Genomic DNA, 16,818 nt, shown 5'->3' on the forward strand with positions numbered 1-16,818 from the left:
CAAGGGAACGGAACCCCTGGTAAGTCCTGGGCCTCCCCTGAGTCTCCTGTCACTCAGAGACAGGGGCACGTGCGACAGTATTTCCCTTCTGCCGGTCCCAGCGATCAATTGCCACCGCTCACTTTTAGCGATGCTCGTGAGTAGGGAGGGATCCCCCCGTCGTATTTCCCCGAAACGATTCCACATGCTAAAGGGGACCACGTCATGGCGCCCACACCTAAGGGGAGAAAGAGGAAAAGGCAAGTTGGAGGGTGGAGAGCAAATGCTTAACAGCAATGTTTAGCCTGGAGAAGGGAAGACGGAGAGGTGATCTTATTGTTATTCACATAATTCATTAGTCCCAGGGCAACCCAAAGTGACTTACAACCAACCAGACAGACAACCGCACTCCCCAGTTACACTGAAACCAAGAGGTAAAAGAAGGTATTTATTTATTTATTTATTTATACATACATACATACATACATACATACATACATACATACATTATAAATTATAAGTTGTGTGTTCTTGTTTCTCCTTTTAAGTGGTTGTGGTAACCACAACCTTTTACTCCTTTTGTGGTATTTTATGCATTGTGACTTGCTGTAAACTTTTATTGATTATAGTTTTTAGCAATTATTGTAATTGGTAATTATTATTACTAATTGTGATTGGTAATTATTATTTGCTGATATTTAGCTTTACTGTTTACTATTATAGTCTAATGGATTGTTGAATATTGCTTTATTTGATATAAGTTGTTTATTTTAACATTATCGTGGTTGCTTTGTATTGGATGAGATGGTTATTATGTGTGTGAACTTGGCTGTCTATTTTGTTTCTTCAGCTTGTAAACCACCTTGAGTATAGTAATATAGAAAGGCGGTATAAAATTTAAAAGTGAAATAATTGGCCGACAATGCCCAAGAGGAAGGCCTCCGGTTTTTAGGAAAGGTACATTTAAGTACCTTTTTCATTTCATTATATATCATTTCCCAGAATGCCTTGATCTTTGGGCACGTCCACCAATTGTCGGCCAATTGGTGTTAAAGAAAGACAGAATTTTTTTTATGTACGCTACAACAGCAGCAAGAATTCTCATCGCAAAGTATTGGAAGACACAGGAGCTACCCACTCTGGAGGAGTGGCAGATGAAAGTGATGGACTACATGACATTGGCTGAGATGACTGGCAGAATCCGTGACCAGGGGAAGGAGACGACGGAAGAAGACTGGAAGAAATTTAAAATTTATCTTAAGGACTATTATAAACTTGATGGATGTTAAAATGTCAAGGCTTTGAGAATGAAAGGGTTTCAGCGATATAAGAATAGATTGGAGGAAAGATGAGTAAGACATATTTCTGACAGAATCATTAGAAGTTGCTGAAAAAACTTTGGACATTGGGATGCAGAAAGGGGAGGTATGGGGGAGTCCGAGAAACAAGGTTTATGAGATTAAGGTTACGAAGTTATGTGTGTTTGTATGTCTTTTTATATGTTTGTATTGTGTTTTAAAAAACTTTGTAAAATAAATAAAAATTTATTTTTTAAAAAAATAAAATTTAAAAGTGAAATAAAATGGGGAAAAATAGAAATCTATTAAAAACATTCCATTTGCTTCTGAAAGGCCACAGATAATTAAAGGCCAAAGGTCTGGCTATAGAGGAAAGATTTTGCCTGGTGCCTAAAGATGTATAATGAAGGTGCCAGACAAACATCCCTGGGGAGAACAGTCCACAAATGGGGAGCCACTGCAGAAAAGGCCTGTTATTGTGTTGCCACCCTTTGGACCTCATGCAGTGGCAGCACACAAACAGGGGCCTCAGAGGATGATCTCAGGGTCTGGGTCGGTTCATATGGGGAGAGTCAGCCCTTGAAGTATTGCACTCCTGAACCGTTTAAGGAGGTACAAGGTAAACTCCCTTTAATAGCCAGGACAACCCAGTCAGATGGGTGGCATAATCATCATCTACTAATCCCCTACGACCAGTGGTGTGTGTGTGTGTGTGTGTGTGTGTGTGTGTGACTTACGTAATTCCATCTTTTCCCCCTTTGTGTGTTTCTTTAAAACACATTTTATTTTATTACATTCCTATCTCGCCTTTCTCCAATTGATGGGAATACAAGGGGGTCTGTACAGCCAGGCACTGATCAGCCCTTTTCTACCATCAGTAAAAGGGCAGCCCAGGGACCTCCAGCCCCTGCAGAGCCAATTCAGAGAGGCTAGGATGGCGAGGTCAAAGCTGGCTTGTTGGGACAGGATTAAACATTCAGAGGAAAGGCTGCTGCTCCTGACCCCTTTCTGACATTTTTATTAATGATAATTAATATGCTGAAAGCCTCTTAATCCCAAGCTGCAGTTTTGAGCCAGCAGGGCAAAAAAGGTTAAGCAAAACAGTTTCCCCAAATAACTGCTTTTTGGGGCCCTTTGGGAAGCAGATCACGGGGGAGGCACCAGGTTGCTGGGATTTCCGTTCTGTTGCTTCCCTGAGCCAGGGGAAGGGTGGGATTTAAGGACCAAACCGGATGGGAGATGTGCAGGAGATCTCCAGTCAAATGGCCTGGATGTTTTGGATAAACTTTAAAGCCCCCAGGGAGTGTGTGCTGGATCAGGCCCTGGGCTACGGGTACTGGGGCGGGGAAGGATGCTAAACTGTTCCACCCCCACCCCTTGCTAAAGTCCTGTTATTTATTTATTGCATCCCAAACTTTGTCCTCCATGGAGCTCAAGGTGGCTTACATGGTTTTCCCCCTTCTCCTCAGTTAATCCCACAACAACAACCCTGCGAGGTAGGTTAGGCTGAGAGACAGTCACCCTGAGCCCCCATTCTGGACCACTGGTCCCTGGGAATCTGTACTTGCCGACCCCTTCTGCCTCTTGTCAGCAGTACTAAAGCAAACAGCCTCACCCAAGCTAAGAGCATGGCACCCCTTTCTCTCAGCAGGGCAGCATCACCTCTGCCGCCTTTATTCAGCCTTGCTGGCATTCCAGAGGTGGCTTCCGCACACGCTTACCGATCTTGTGGAATAGCTCTGGAAGCTGCACTTCCACTTTCTCTCTCTGGAACATGTGGTACTCTGCTTGCTCACAGATGGGCGGGATGAGGTTGAACTGGCGAGCCACTGAATACGCTTCCTATGAGGGGGGGGGAGCAACAACACCCCAAAACAGTCAGGAAGTGGGCGAGGCGGAAGAAGAGAAGAAGAAGAGTTTGGATTTGATATCCCGCTTTATCACTACCCAAAGGAGTCTCAAAGCGGCTAACTTTCTCCTTTCCCTTCCTCCCCCACAACAAACACTCTGTGAGGTGAGTGAGGCTGAGAGACTTCAGAGAAGTGTGACTAACCCAAGGTCACCCAGCAGCTGCATGTGGAGGAGCGGAGACGCGAACCCGGTTCCCCAGATTACGAGACTACCACTCTTAACCACTACACCACACTGGCTCTGCCTGCTCCTTTGCGCCATGGTGTGTAGCATACCGGACACCTGGACCTCCTCCCCAGGTCCACGGCTTGGCAGGGAAATAAAAGAAAGCCACTCCAGGGATTGGGGAAAGTTAGGGTTCAGGTCCCAGCTCATGCGAAAGAAAAAGGCCAGGGGACCCCTGAGGATGCAGAGAGCGCTTTCCCCCTCACCACTGAGTAAGTACAGAGAGCTCCTACCCACCTTGGCTCCTAGCCCTGTTTGGGTGTTTGACCCCCTCCCCCCATCAGAATAGGGCCTCTCCCCTGTTGCAATCCCATTGCCCAGTCATACCACCCTACATACTTTTGAGGGAAAGGTCTTAGCTGCACCTCCATTCCTGTTTCTCCTCCCCCCCCATCAAAGCTCCAGTATTTGGCAGCTCTGTTCCTTCCAGCCTTTGAACACCCATTGGGCAACTCAGCCATTCCTTTCTGCTTCTCAGACTGCGTCTCTGGTTCAAGAAATTTCCCTTCCGCCTTGTTTCCCCAGAGTTGAGCCTGTGGCTTTTATCTCCATTCCTGGCAATTCATCCATCTATCCTCCTAGATTCATTTTACTTTTGAGGTGAAGGTTAGAAGTGGGTGGGTCCCAGTTTTACACATCTGCCTGGCATCTTTTCTATTAGCCACCCACTCTTCCTCTCTGCTTCCCCTTCTCTCTCTCTCTTTCTTCCACCCTTTTTACCCCCCCTTTTCTTCATCCACAATACCATAATCTCCATGGAGCTCCACCGCGACGTCCCCCAGTACATGGCCATCCCTTGGTTGATGACGTGGGTCATGGCTCGCACCGTCTCTGGAAAAACGAGAAAGGAAGAAAGAGAGAAGGAACGAGAGAGGCGTTAAACCCAAGGCGATGAGCCGGCCTGCCCTGTCGAATTAAGGCCACGACACCAAAAAAAAAAAAAGGAGAAAAGAAAAGGAGGGACCAGGGTGGGGAGGCTTTGACTACTCAGACATCTTGCAAGCAGTGTAAATTATTGGCCTCAAAAATGGGGAGGATGGGAGGATGGGGAGAGGGAGGGAGGAGCTGAGAACAGCAACTCCCCATGGAAAACCAGACCGTATCTCCAGGGAAATGCCTCACACTGATGGTGCGCCGGGAGATCCCATCCAAAAACCGGCGGAAAGGCAACGAGTTCACGAAATGAAATGGAAACAGACGAAAGGTGGGAGGATGAAGCCGTCGGTGACCAGATGGGTGGGGTGGGGTGGGGTATGAAGGGACAGCACAGAAGGGCAGCTTATGGAAAAGAGCCTTCCAGAGTGGGCATTGAAGGGTCAACTCAAAGGGCTGTTCCAAAGGACCCACTGTGGCCTAGAGAAGTTGCTAAGCACAGGGTGATCAGCAGGGACATTTCTGACCATCCTCCCCAACCAGGACCAGGAACTCAAAGAGGTCCTCCTGACTCTCAGGAGCCACCCAAGCCATTTTGCTGCCTGAGGCGAAGATGGTGTGTTCCCCATTCTACGCACAAAGCCGCACTAGACTGGTAGCTGGATTTTATTTCAGAACAGGTGGCGGGGCAGAGTGCTCCTCCACAGCCTAGGGCAGCAAGCTAGCTTAGGAGCTGCACGGCCCTAGTCACTTTCTGTCTCTCAGAATTTGCTGCCTGAGGCAGCTGCCTCATTCTGCCTTGTGAAAGGGCTGGGACTGCTGACTCTGAACAGGGAGGCTCTTGCCTTTGAGCTCTTGTGTCATTAGATTTGCCAAGGTCCATGTAGCCCAGCACTGGGTTGCTAAGAACAGCCAGGAACAAGGAAGGTGACACCTTTTGGAGGCTTCTGGCTGGTGTGTGCATTAGATGGGGACAACGATTTCATCCAGCAGGGCTCTGGTTAAGGATGCGGGGAGAAGTTCAATTCAGTTCACACTTTCTGGAACAATATGTGAACCAAAAGTCAGACAAGTTTCCTGAAGCACCATTGGAGGTTTGCCTTCTGCTTACTTGAATAGGAACTTCCCAGGCTGTGCATCAAGGTGGCCTCTAAGATTATTATTTTATGTGATCGGGATTTTATAAGCCAATGGGGAGCACCCACACTTCTCTCTGTGCCCCCAAGCTAACTGCCCCACCCCTCTCCCTTCACAACAAAGAAAAATCCATTCCCTCAGATCTTCTCTCTTCCTTTGAATATTTCCACAAGGCCTGTCCACTTGTTTGGCAAGAAAGCATTGCTTCTTCTGGATGCCTAGGTACCGAAGAGGTCATTCATAAAACTAGGAGCTGGTTCATTCATAAAACTAGGAGCTATTGTGGGGCAGAGGAGAAGGCGGCTTAGGACAACGGCGTTTCTATTTAAAAGCTAGGCTGAAGGAAGGGTTGCCCTCCTTTAATACAGAAGCTGGGACTGGACATAGAATTTAGCATCCTTAATTAAACAACAGCACCAACAGGTCAAGTTTCCAGCCCTTCAGGTCAGAAAGATATGCTTGAAAGCGTCTGAGCAAATAGCTGTGAAACTTCATGCTGAAATCAATTTGCCTTTGCAGAGCCAAGGGGTGTTTCAGGGACGCTGGGACTTTTGGGGTTTGGACATTCTTTCAGCTGTCCTGCCGCCATGGGGGTTCTGAAGCATGCACGGCAAGAGTCCTCAAAAATCCTTCCAGCCAAAGCAAAATAATAATAATAATAAAAACCAACAGCAACCAACAACCGCAAAACAGTTGCATGCCAAAAAGCAGAGTAGGAATTTGAGAGCAAAAACGAACCAATCACATCCCATGCACCAAACTAAAAGGAGGCCCCTTTTGAGATGTCTCTAAAGCTGCTCCCAGTTCTCAGGGTTGGAAGAAAATCAAGGATTTATCTAGTGCAGCAACCTGCTCTCACAGTGGCCAAGGAGATGTCTATGGGATGCACGCTAGTAGGACCTTAGTACAAGAGCCCTCTCCCCTCCTGCTGTTTCCAGCAACTGGTATTCAGAAGCATCGCTGCCTCCAGTTATTGACATAGACTTCTCCTCCAAGGTCAGCCCTACTCAGATTACAGGGTAGAACTAACTTCAGTCTGTCAGTTTCAATGGGTCTACTCTGAGTGTAACTGAGTTGGATGCAATCCTTAGTTTTCTGCAGTGATCTGGTATCACAACCACTATTTTACATACACAGATGTTCAAAATAATTCCTCTGGTCTCCCAAGCTACTCTGCTGGCTATTTAGTTATTGAGATACTAGACCACCGAAGAAGACCAGTTGGTAGTCAAGATCCTTTTCGTGTACATTACATACAAAAGATTGCATGTCCGTTCATCAAGCTTTTTGTTTTCAATACTTGTGGCCACAAAATTTGTTTTACAAAGGGCACATGATACTTTTATCACCACCACCATCATCCTTCATTGATTTAATCAAAATATTCATATACCACTAGTCACATCAGAGCAGTTTACAACAATTATACTTAATATCATACAAAAACCATTATATAAAGGTTAAAATATGTTACTGAAACCTATATTCTTAATTGCCTGCATAGGCCTGATGGAATAGAAAAGTTTGCCATAGGCACTTCTCTTCCTGTAGGTTGAAAGGGAAAGTGCCTGCTAAATTTCTATTGGCACAAATCATTCCACCAGATGGGGCGAAAGACCCTAAAGATTTGGTTTCTTGCGGTCATCAAATGAGTCTTGCTAACTCAGGGTACGCTTCTTATTTTAATAGCTTCAAGTTTATCTTTTTCTTAGCTACAAACTGCTTCACAGCCAATGGGGTGACACTAAAGGAGTGCACATTCACTGCTTGGTGTCAGTTGACGTCCCTTCGCAGTTTTTGCAAAGGGTTCGATTTCTGCCAATCTGTTCCTTTGCCTCATGCATTCTCAGAGGCAATGAACTCAGGGTGGGAGATTATTGCGGCAAAACAGCAGGCACATTTACCGGGGTCTTGGGATACCTGGCTGCATCTCGTAGGTTTCTTTTTGAAAATGACGAGCATCTCACGAAAGGGGGTTGCGGCAGGGTGCAAGGCCCACCCCACTGAGAACTTCAGAAAGAGTTGTCAAATTTCGAAGGGGTGCAGGAAAGAGCATCACAGACACAAGGCATGCATTTCAGAGACAGCAGAGGAAAACGTGGAATGGAATGAACCAGGGAGGACGGTGGGGTGGTGGAAGAGATTTTGGATTTTAAATTTTACTTGCAAGATGTTACTAAAGGGACAAAGGGTTGTTTTGTTTTTTGTTTTTGGGTGGTATTTTCCCCCCTCTTTCTTTCTTTGCTTCCGTTGGGCATTTTATGGAGAATTTTGCCATCCGAGTAATGGGATAAATTTTGCCAATGAGAATAAAATAGAAAAAAATGGGGAAAAAAAGCAAAACTGCATGGATTATTCCATCCCATAAAATGCCACTTGGATGCAGATAATCAAGATGAGGTGGGGGGTACCATGTACCTTCTATGATGAATGTTCGCGACTTGGAAGAGCTAAATGGGTTCCCTGGTGATAAAAGAAAGATTTAAGAGAGACCAGAGTTTACAGCTGCCGCTGGCGTATCGCAAGGCATGGTGTACAACATAAGGGGAATCTGGGCAAAGGACGAGACTCGTTGCCCCTTCCACCACCACCCTCCAAGCTCCCCTTTTCCTTTGCAAAAGTCAAGACTGCCCTTCCCAGTCTCAGGACGACAGATCCTCACCCAAAGGGAACTTTAAACCAAAAGTGGTTAACCTCCAGTTTGGGGGCACCCCCCACCCCATCCCCTGCCACCCCACTGATTTTGGCAGCGACTGCATCAATAGCTGTGATTCCTGCATCGCAAGAGGTTGGGTTCATCTTGGGTCTCCATTGATTTTTTTGGACTACAACTCCCATCATGCTTAGCTAGCAGCAAGCAGGGATGATGGGGATTGTAGTCCAAAAAACCCCTTCGAACTCTACAATTCTCTGATTCTACGAAATGAAGAAAAACAAAGGCAGATCCAGAGCCCAGGAGCCTGATGAGACCACCCCCGGTAATTGGATCAATCGTTTCATGAACGGAGATAGGGATGACACAGTCTCCTCTTCAGTTCATCTGCATGGATCAGCTGAGGGTGGCGGCGGCTGTTGTGCCCCCGTTTGTGTGCCTGGGGTGGGTAGGTTAGTGACACCCAGTCCTAGGCAACCCACTGCTAGCATGTAGACAATGTCCCCCCCCCCACCTCCATGGGAGGTGAACATGGCCATTGGGTCAGCAAAGGGTTAACTACCCCTGTTTTAAATTCTCTAACCAGGCACCAGGGTCACACTCACATCACACATGTAAAGCACTGCGGTACCGCTTCAAACAGCCATGGTTTTCCCCAAAGAATCCAGGGAACTGTAGCTTGTTAAGGGTGCTGGGAGCTGTTAGGAGACCCCTAGTCCTCCTCCCAGAACTACAATTCCCACACTTCCCTGTAAAGAGGGATTGATGTGGAACCACTCTGGGAATTGTAGCTCTGGGAGAGGAACAGAGGTCTCTTGATGACTCTCAGCACCCTTAACAAACTACAGCTCTCGGGATTCTTTGGGGGAAGCTACGACTCCTTTAAAGCAGTGCTTTAAAATGCACAGGGTGAACCTGAATCAGGAGATTCAGCAACTGCTGTGAATCCCATTGTCGCGGTCAGGAAGGACTTGGAGTGACAACCATCCTTGTCTTTCGCACCCAAGAACAGAGATATGCGGTTAATTCCCACCAAAGGGAGCTGGTGTGGTGGTTTGTGCAGCCAGGAGTCAGGAAAGCCCCTTATTTTTGCCACAGTCACTCAGGGGCATTCGGCACGCGTGCGCACACACACAAAACAACACACACACTTTCTCGCGGCCTCAGTCCCCATATCTGCAAAATGGGAAACCATTACACCGACTTACCTTGCGGGTTGTTGTAAGCATTAAGCGTGACAGTGAAAGCACCAATCAAACGTATTTTGTCATCCAATTCACTCCATACTGTGTGAGTCTTGTTGGAAACCAGGGACAGGGAACCTGGGCTCCCCTCCCTCCAGGCTTTGTTGAATTCCTATTGGCCTCTGAAGCCAGCATGCTTAATGGTCAGGCATGATGGAAGTTGGAGTCCAACATGCCCTTGATGGCCACAGCTTAGTCTCACTGCTGCAATAAACAACTGATGGAGCATATGGGCTGAGTTTTCATGCCATAATATGGGAAAAGGGGGAATGAGGACAGTGACTCATGCAGAAGCACAGAGGGCAGCCTCCACTTACTCTTCCCCACTCTTGGTGGAGCAAACCCTTTTTAGGCTGAGTGCAAGACTGATAAACCCGCACCTCCTTTTTAAGCTAGGAAAATAAGTCTATCGGATGTGTCAGAGGTATGGGGGTCATCATCCGAAGAAAGTAAGAAGAGCTTCCTAGATCAGGCCAATGGCCTATCCAATCTAGCATCCTGCTCTCACAGTGGCCAATCAGATGTCCCAAGCAGGATCCAAGCACAAGAGCTCTCTCCCCTCCTGCCGTTTCCAGCAATTGGTACTCAGAAGCATTGCTGCCTCCAACTCTGAAGGCAGAACATAGCCATTGTGGCTAATAGCCACTGATAGCCTCTCCTCCATGAACTTGTCTAATCCTCTTTAACCTTAACTGTGTGGTCAATATGGTCATCACTTACAAATCAGTCAGATCTGAAAGGCAGATGGAGACATGCAGGTGTCTGGATTAGTGCCAGTATGAAATAAGCACCCCAATTTTACAGGGGTGTTCATATTCTGTGGGAATAGGGATGCTATTTTCTGCAGCCTTTTGGGGGTAAAGGGTAAAGGTAAAGGGACCCCTGGCCATTAGGTCCAGTCGCAGACTCTGGGGTTGCGGCACTCATCTCGCTTTATTGGCCAAGGGAGCTGGCGTACAGCTTCCGGATCATGTGGCCAGCATGACTAAGCTGCTTCTAGCGAACCAGAGCAGTGCATGGAAACGCCATTTACCTTCCCGCCATTTACCTTCCCCTATTTATCTACTTGTACTTTGATGTGCTTTCAAACTGCTAGGTGGGCAGGAGCAGGGACCGAGCAATGGGAGCTCACCCCGTTACGGGGATTCGAACCGTCGAACTTCTGATCGGCAAGCCCTAGGCTCTGTGGTTTAGACACAGCTAATTACACACGGGGTTTAAAGGTACAACGGAGAGCACCCTTGGGCCACCATGTGCAATAAATTAAGATTAGCAGTCCCCTACTCTTGAAAACAGGAAAGCGATTCTCTGAACTCCACTCCAAGTATTTCCAATAATTGCTTGTTTCTAAAGGGGGTCAATCATTTTGAAGGTGAAACTGCCCGTCCCTGGAACCAACACGTGTGAGACAGTATCTCACACGAAAACATGGAAGTGCACGAGTTCAAAATCAAATACGTGTGCTCGTGCATGAGCGCGCACACACACAAACACATATACACACACATACAGAAGGCAGAAAACGGGTAACATTCAGAGTTGAGATCCTTAACAAGGCCACCAGGTTGGCAAGGAATTGAGGCTTTCCATGGCAGAGTGGGAAATTCGCTGGGGTTTACGAGTGCATTTACAAGTTGGGTATGTTTCGCCTGGAGAAGGGGAGACTGAGAGGTGATGTGATATCCACCTTCAAGTATCTGAAGGGTTGTCACATGGAAGATTGAGAAAGCTTGTTGCCTGCTACGCCAGAGGGTGGGACCTAAGCCAATTCATTCAAATGTCAACATTACAGCAAAACATTAGGAAGAAATTTCTGATGGTTAAGAGCTGTTCGGCAGTGGAAGGGGCTACCTTGGGAAGCACTGGACTCCCCTTCGTTGGAGGTTTTTCAGCAGAGGTTGGATGGCCACTTGTCAGGGATTCTTTCGCTGTGGTTCCTGCGTTGGAAGGGGTGGACCTAGATGACCCCTAGGGTTCCTTTAAACTCTACAATTCCATAACGGTGTGTAAATGCACAGGAGCCCTTGTCACAGATAACTAAGCAGAAACCAAGATAATGTTTTTTTTTTCAAGGTCTCCCGAATGGGTGAAATCTGTAGTTCTTTGGGGTGGGTGGGAATCCTTCAAAATCTGCAGAGGTGTTACAGCTCATTTTAAAAACCTTCAGTGATTTTATCCTGCCAGGAATAAATTAACTGAAGTTTCTGTGAGCCTAGTGCCCTTGCCCGCTGACAGAGGAGGCAGCCTGCTGCATCTCTGCATGATTTTCAGTTCTGGCCTTGCTGCCTTTCAGTCTCTTCTGGAGGCGGGTAATCGTCCCTCATCCTTGAATCGGGTGTGACAGCATCAATTTCTCCTTAGGTAACATGCAGCTGATTTACCTGCCCTCAAGGGAGGCTGCCCAGTGTGCCCCTGCAGGATTCATTGTTCTGGCTTTGTACTGTTTCAACTATTCTCTGCTTGGGGCAGCCTCCTCTTTCCATCAGCTGGAACTGGATCATCCAATCACTCTCAAGTCAGAGATGCAGCAGGACTTACCTGCCCTCAGAGGAAGCTGCCTGTTGCATCTCTGCATCAGTCATTGCTCTGGCCATGCCTCCTTCCAATCTGAAGAAAGAGGGACTCCTGTAGACACATGGGGATGGACCTGTAGATCCTTTCAGGCACGAGAAATCAATGTGTGGAAGGGGAAAGAGGGAGGAGAGCGCCTCTTCTAGCTGACGTTTGGCAAACATGGATCTCTTCCCCTGCCGTGGTCAAGGACTGCAGGGTTCCACCTTGAATAGACAGGTGCTCTGAGAGAGAAAGCAAAATACGGCAGCCACACCTACCTTCCATGGGCGTGTTGGGGTCTGGCCGATTGGCAAACACCACGTCCACGTATTCCAGCTGCAGCCGTTCTAGCGAAGCCTTCAGGCCTGCAGGGGGAGGCAGAAAACAAACGCGTCAGAGAAAAAGGCCTACACTGAGCACTGCGAGATCGTCTTCTTCATTAGGTGGCCTGTGGAGCCAGCCAGCAGACCATCAAGGCTGCATTTGCACATACATTTAACACACTACGGTACTGCTTTAAACAGCCACAGCATCCCCCAAAGGATTCTGGGGGCTGTAGTTTGTTAAGGGAGACCCCACCACCATTCCCCTCACAGAACTGCAGTTCCTTCTGAAAAGGGATTAAAAGTGGTATCATAGCACTTTATATGGAAGGTGGCCCTGGGATCACCCCTGTGCAAGGCAACACTTTTGAATCAAGCATTTAAAGCACTATGATACCACTTTCAACAGCCATGTCTCCCCCTAAAGAATTATGGGAGCTGTAGTTTGTTAAGGATGCTCAGAGTTGTGAGGAAGCCCCTGTTCCCCTCACAGAGATATGATTCCCAGAGTGGTTTCACAATCAATCCCTCTTTCCCAGGGAACTCTGGGAAGGGAATTATGGGGTGGTCTCCTAACAACTCTCAGCAGCACCATTCACAAACTGCAGCTCCCAGAATTCTTTGAGGGAAGCCATGTGATATTGCAATGCTTTAAATGTATGATGCGAATGTCCCTCAAGTCTCTGCCACCTCTTTCCTCTTTCTCTCTGCCCTCAAGGGTTCACTTGCGGGCACCTCGATGCCCCATATTTCACCCTGGAGACGTGGGGCATACGTACAAAGAGAGAAATTGACAGCAATTTGGTGAATGCACCACCCTCTGGAGTTGGCCCCATTGAAAGCACCACAGTCCCCACACATTTGCAGAACAAGGGTGGTTGCCGCCACCCCATACAAACTGGGGGATACAACCCCAGCTTTCTGGCCCCTCATATGTTTCCCTGTTAACTAACTCTATTTGTAGCCAGCAATCAATGACAGCAACCCTGTTTCAAATGGCCAACGTTCATTAAAGAATTAGGGCAAGAATTAACGTCACCCATTATACAATATTTTAATGTTTTTAATAGCATCTGGATTCCACAAAGCTTAAGCCTTCCAGGGCAAAATATCTCCTGCTGGTGCCTCTGCGTGCTTTGTTTTGTAATTGAGGGTATCAATTAAAAAAAAAAGGCACTGGGGTCAGCCAGTCTCTACTTAAAAATAACAAGGGGGGGGGGGAAATATGGCATATGCAATTGGGCAGGTGGAGTGTATAAATGAACCCTTGCTTTATAGCAGCTAGGAACACAAGAAGCTGCCTTATGCTGCCAGTATGTTGAGCCTAGCCCAGTATTGTCTGCACTGGCTGGCAGCAGCTCTCCAGGGTTTCAGGCAGGAAGTCTTAGCCCGGACCTTCTGAATGCAAAGAGTCTGTTCTACTATTGAGCTGTAGCCCTAGCCCCACGTTTTTATATGTGATTTTGCACATTTATTTATTTAATGCATTTATATTTCTCCAAGGAGCTCAAGGTGGCCTACATGGTTCTTCCCCTCCTCATTTAGCCCCCACAACAACCCTGTGAGGTAGGTCAGGCTGAGTGAACTTCATGGCTGAGTGGGGATTTGAACCCTGGACTCTCCCAGGTCCTAGTCTGAAATGCTAACCGTTACACCGCACTGGCACATTTTACAAAGCGATTTTCCCTAGTAGGGTGCATTTTTGCATTTTCTCCAATATATGCATTTACCCCGGGATAGACATTTCTGTTCATATGACTCGGCTAGAGGAACGACATTTGGAGCAGTACCATTTCCAAAGGTCAGGTGTGTTTCAGTTTTCGCTTTCTTTCGGAGAGCAGGAATAGAACTGAATTGAAATTCTCCGCTATCCTTAGCTGACCTCTACAAGGGCAACTCAAACACCATATGGAAATACCAAAACACACCGCAGGGGAGTTTTTCCCAGCCTGGGGCCCTCCAGGTGTTTTGGACTACAACTCCCATCAGCCCCCATGTCACACGGTCATGCTGGCTGGGGCTGGTGGAAGCTGCAGTGTCCCAGCACCAGAAGGGCATCTCGCCCTATAAACTAACATTTTCATAGTGGTAAAGGTAAAGGGACCCCTGACCATTAGGTCCAGTCGTGGCCGACTCTGGGGTTGCGGCACTCATCTCGCTCTATAGGCTGAGGGAGCCGGAGTACAGCTTCTGGGTCATGTGGCCAGCATAACTAAGCCGCTTCTGGAAAACCAGAGCAGCGCACGGAAACGCCGTTTACCTTCCCACCAGAGCGGTACCTATTTATCTACTTGCACTTTGACATGCTTTCAAACTGCTAGGTTGGCAGGAGCAGGGACCGAACAACAGGAGCTCACCCTGTCGCGGGAATTCGAACCGCCGACCTCCTGATCGGCAAGTCCTAGGCTCTGTGGTTTAACCCACAGTGCCACCTGCGTCTTCATAGTGGTAGCCATCACCCATTGGGACTGGTAGGGTGGAAGTCAAGGGAGCCCAACAGCAGGTGGCGCCAAAGCCAAGGAGAGGCAGAGCCAACTAATCCTATTTGTTGACCCATCCTTCTCCCTGCTTGCTGAGTTCTACAAGAGCAATACCGAGACTGATAAGGAGGCCGATCACTAAAAAGTGATCCCTGCAATACAGGAGGATGGACTAGTTCACTTCCGACTCTACAATTCTGTTGGGAAGATGACAGGCAGTGGTGTCCCCTGGGTTGCTTGTAAGGCTGCCCGTCTCCCACAGAGCCAGATTCAAGGTCCTTATATTCATCTACAAAGCCCTGAAGAACTTCCACCCAGGGGACCTCAAGGACCGCCTGAACCTTTATATCCCAGCTCCCTCACTGAGATCATCTGCAGGAGCTTTGTTGGTCACTGGGTTGGCAGGGCTTACTCAACAACAAGAAGAAACACATCCTTCAGTGCCATCAGCCCAGTCCTGTGGAACTCCCTGCCACTGGAGATTCAGCAAGCACCTTCTGTTTTAACCTTTGAAATGCCTGCTGAAAACTTTTCTATTGCATCAGGCAAATATGCAGGCAATTAAGAATACTGTATATACTCAAGTATAAGCCGACCCGAATATAAGCTGAGGCACCTAATTTTACCACAAAAAACCGGGAAAACTTATTGACTTGAGTACAAGCCGGTTCACCACACCACAAACCTGGTGGTGGTGGCGGCAGCAGCGGAGGAGGAAGGAGCAGCCCGAAAGGACCCTCACTCGAGTATAAGCCAAGGGGGGCTTTTTCAGCATAAAAAAATGTGCTGAAAAAGTCGGCTTATACTTGAGTATATAGGGTACATCTTTCTGTTCTGTAACAGCTGATTTTAGCTTTTTAGATGTTTTCTATTATATGATTTTAAATATAAGTGCTGTAAATTCCTCTGATAAGTTTTTGATTTGATTTTATGAACATCAGTATATAAATATGTTTATAAATAAATTAATCAAATATCTGGAGAGTGCTAGGTTTGGGGAAGACGCCTCTTCCAGGGAACACCCACTGGGTTAATTGTTAAGTGCCCAGCAGTCTGGCTTCAGCTTACCTTCTATAATGTGCTTTCTTGAGAGTCCTCTCTCCGTCTCGGCTCTGGGATGGGAGGAGAAGGAGGAAAGGCTGAAGTCAGAAGACTGATGTAGCCGAAATCGTTAACTTGTGCTATGCAAAGATGACTATGTAGAAAGAGAGGAGCTGAAACTAACTGCCGTCTGAGGCTATCCAGAAATGCTTATCTTTCATCCCAGAAAATCGTATACCGGCTAGGGAGGATGGAAGGGGGAATGGCACTCTCTCCATGCTCAGAGACACACTCCCTTTCCTCAAAAGGAAATTGTGGGTGGATGATGCTTGAAAAGTGAATCCCTAATTCTAAGGATCAGTCCCCCTTTCTGAAACCAGTCAAAGTCCCCTGGCCCTCCACTGCCCATCAGATATGCTTGAATTTCCTCACTCAAATGGCACACAAGCAGGGTGGTTGAAACGCTTACGTACTTTCCTCCCCAGAAGATTTTGGTTGTTATCACCAGGCTGGAACGTCTGCAAGGAGAGCGGGGGAAGGGGGGAGAGAATGGATGCGTGATGGATAAAGGTAAGTCTCCTAAATGCATTCACCACCATTCTGAAGTTCCCCTCCACCCAATGTAAAAACTGAGGATTAAGACATTCTTCTGACGCATTTGGCAAATTATCTGCCAAGTATTCCGAGCAAGACTGTGATGAGAAAAGGTGTAGTAGCACCACCCTGGACTCCTTTGGGAGGAAGGGTGGGTTAGAAATGTAATAAACAAACAAACACACACACACACACACACACACACACACACACACACAATAGCCTGCAGACAATGTATAAACGTATCAGTTGTGATTGTTTCGGTCGTCAAAAATGTAAGGATCTGGGATTTGGACTATGTATCTTGCTATATAAATAAAAACCTAAGGCTGTCGTCACGTTCTGCAGTTCATGGGGCTGTTGATAGGTGGCACTGTGAAATACAGTGTGGTGACATACTGCTCTGAGGTTTCGTTTTACTGTCAAGCAGCAAATAGCTTTCATGAAGTAGACATGTCTCATTTTGATAATGACATGAATTTTGTTTAAAGTTTCTAGTCCACATGG

General features: G+C 47.2%; 1 protein-coding gene across 9 annotated transcripts in view; it reads right to left on the bottom strand.

The window, feature by feature from the left end:
* The window catches only part of KCNAB2 (potassium voltage-gated channel subfamily A regulatory beta subunit 2), a 107,261-nt gene that overhangs the window by 10,852 nt on the left and 79,591 nt on the right, over positions 1-16,818 (bottom strand). For 6 of the 9 annotated variants that reach the window (XM_083513164.1, XM_083513161.1, XM_083513163.1 and 3 more), the window contains 7 exons: positions 16,191-16,235; positions 15,745-15,788; positions 12,152-12,238; positions 7,842-7,886; positions 4,159-4,244; positions 2,999-3,119; positions 123-217 (listed from right to left, as the gene is read on the bottom strand). In XM_083513164.1, the coding sequence (XP_083369290.1) occupies positions 123-217; positions 2,999-3,119; positions 4,159-4,244; positions 7,842-7,886; positions 12,152-12,238; positions 15,745-15,788; positions 16,191-16,235 (523 nt within the window). The remainder of the gene's footprint in view (positions 1-122; positions 218-2,998; positions 3,120-4,158; positions 4,245-7,841; positions 7,887-12,151; positions 12,239-15,744; positions 15,789-16,190; positions 16,236-16,818) is intronic. The other 3 variants (XM_083513166.1, XM_083513165.1, XM_083513160.1) reach the window with 1 other exon arrangement.

Source organism: Podarcis liolepis, assembly GCF_965112155.1.
Source record: "Podarcis liolepis genome assembly, chromosome: 7".
Taxonomy (NCBI): Eukaryota; Metazoa; Chordata; class Lepidosauria; order Squamata; family Lacertidae; genus Podarcis; species Podarcis liolepis.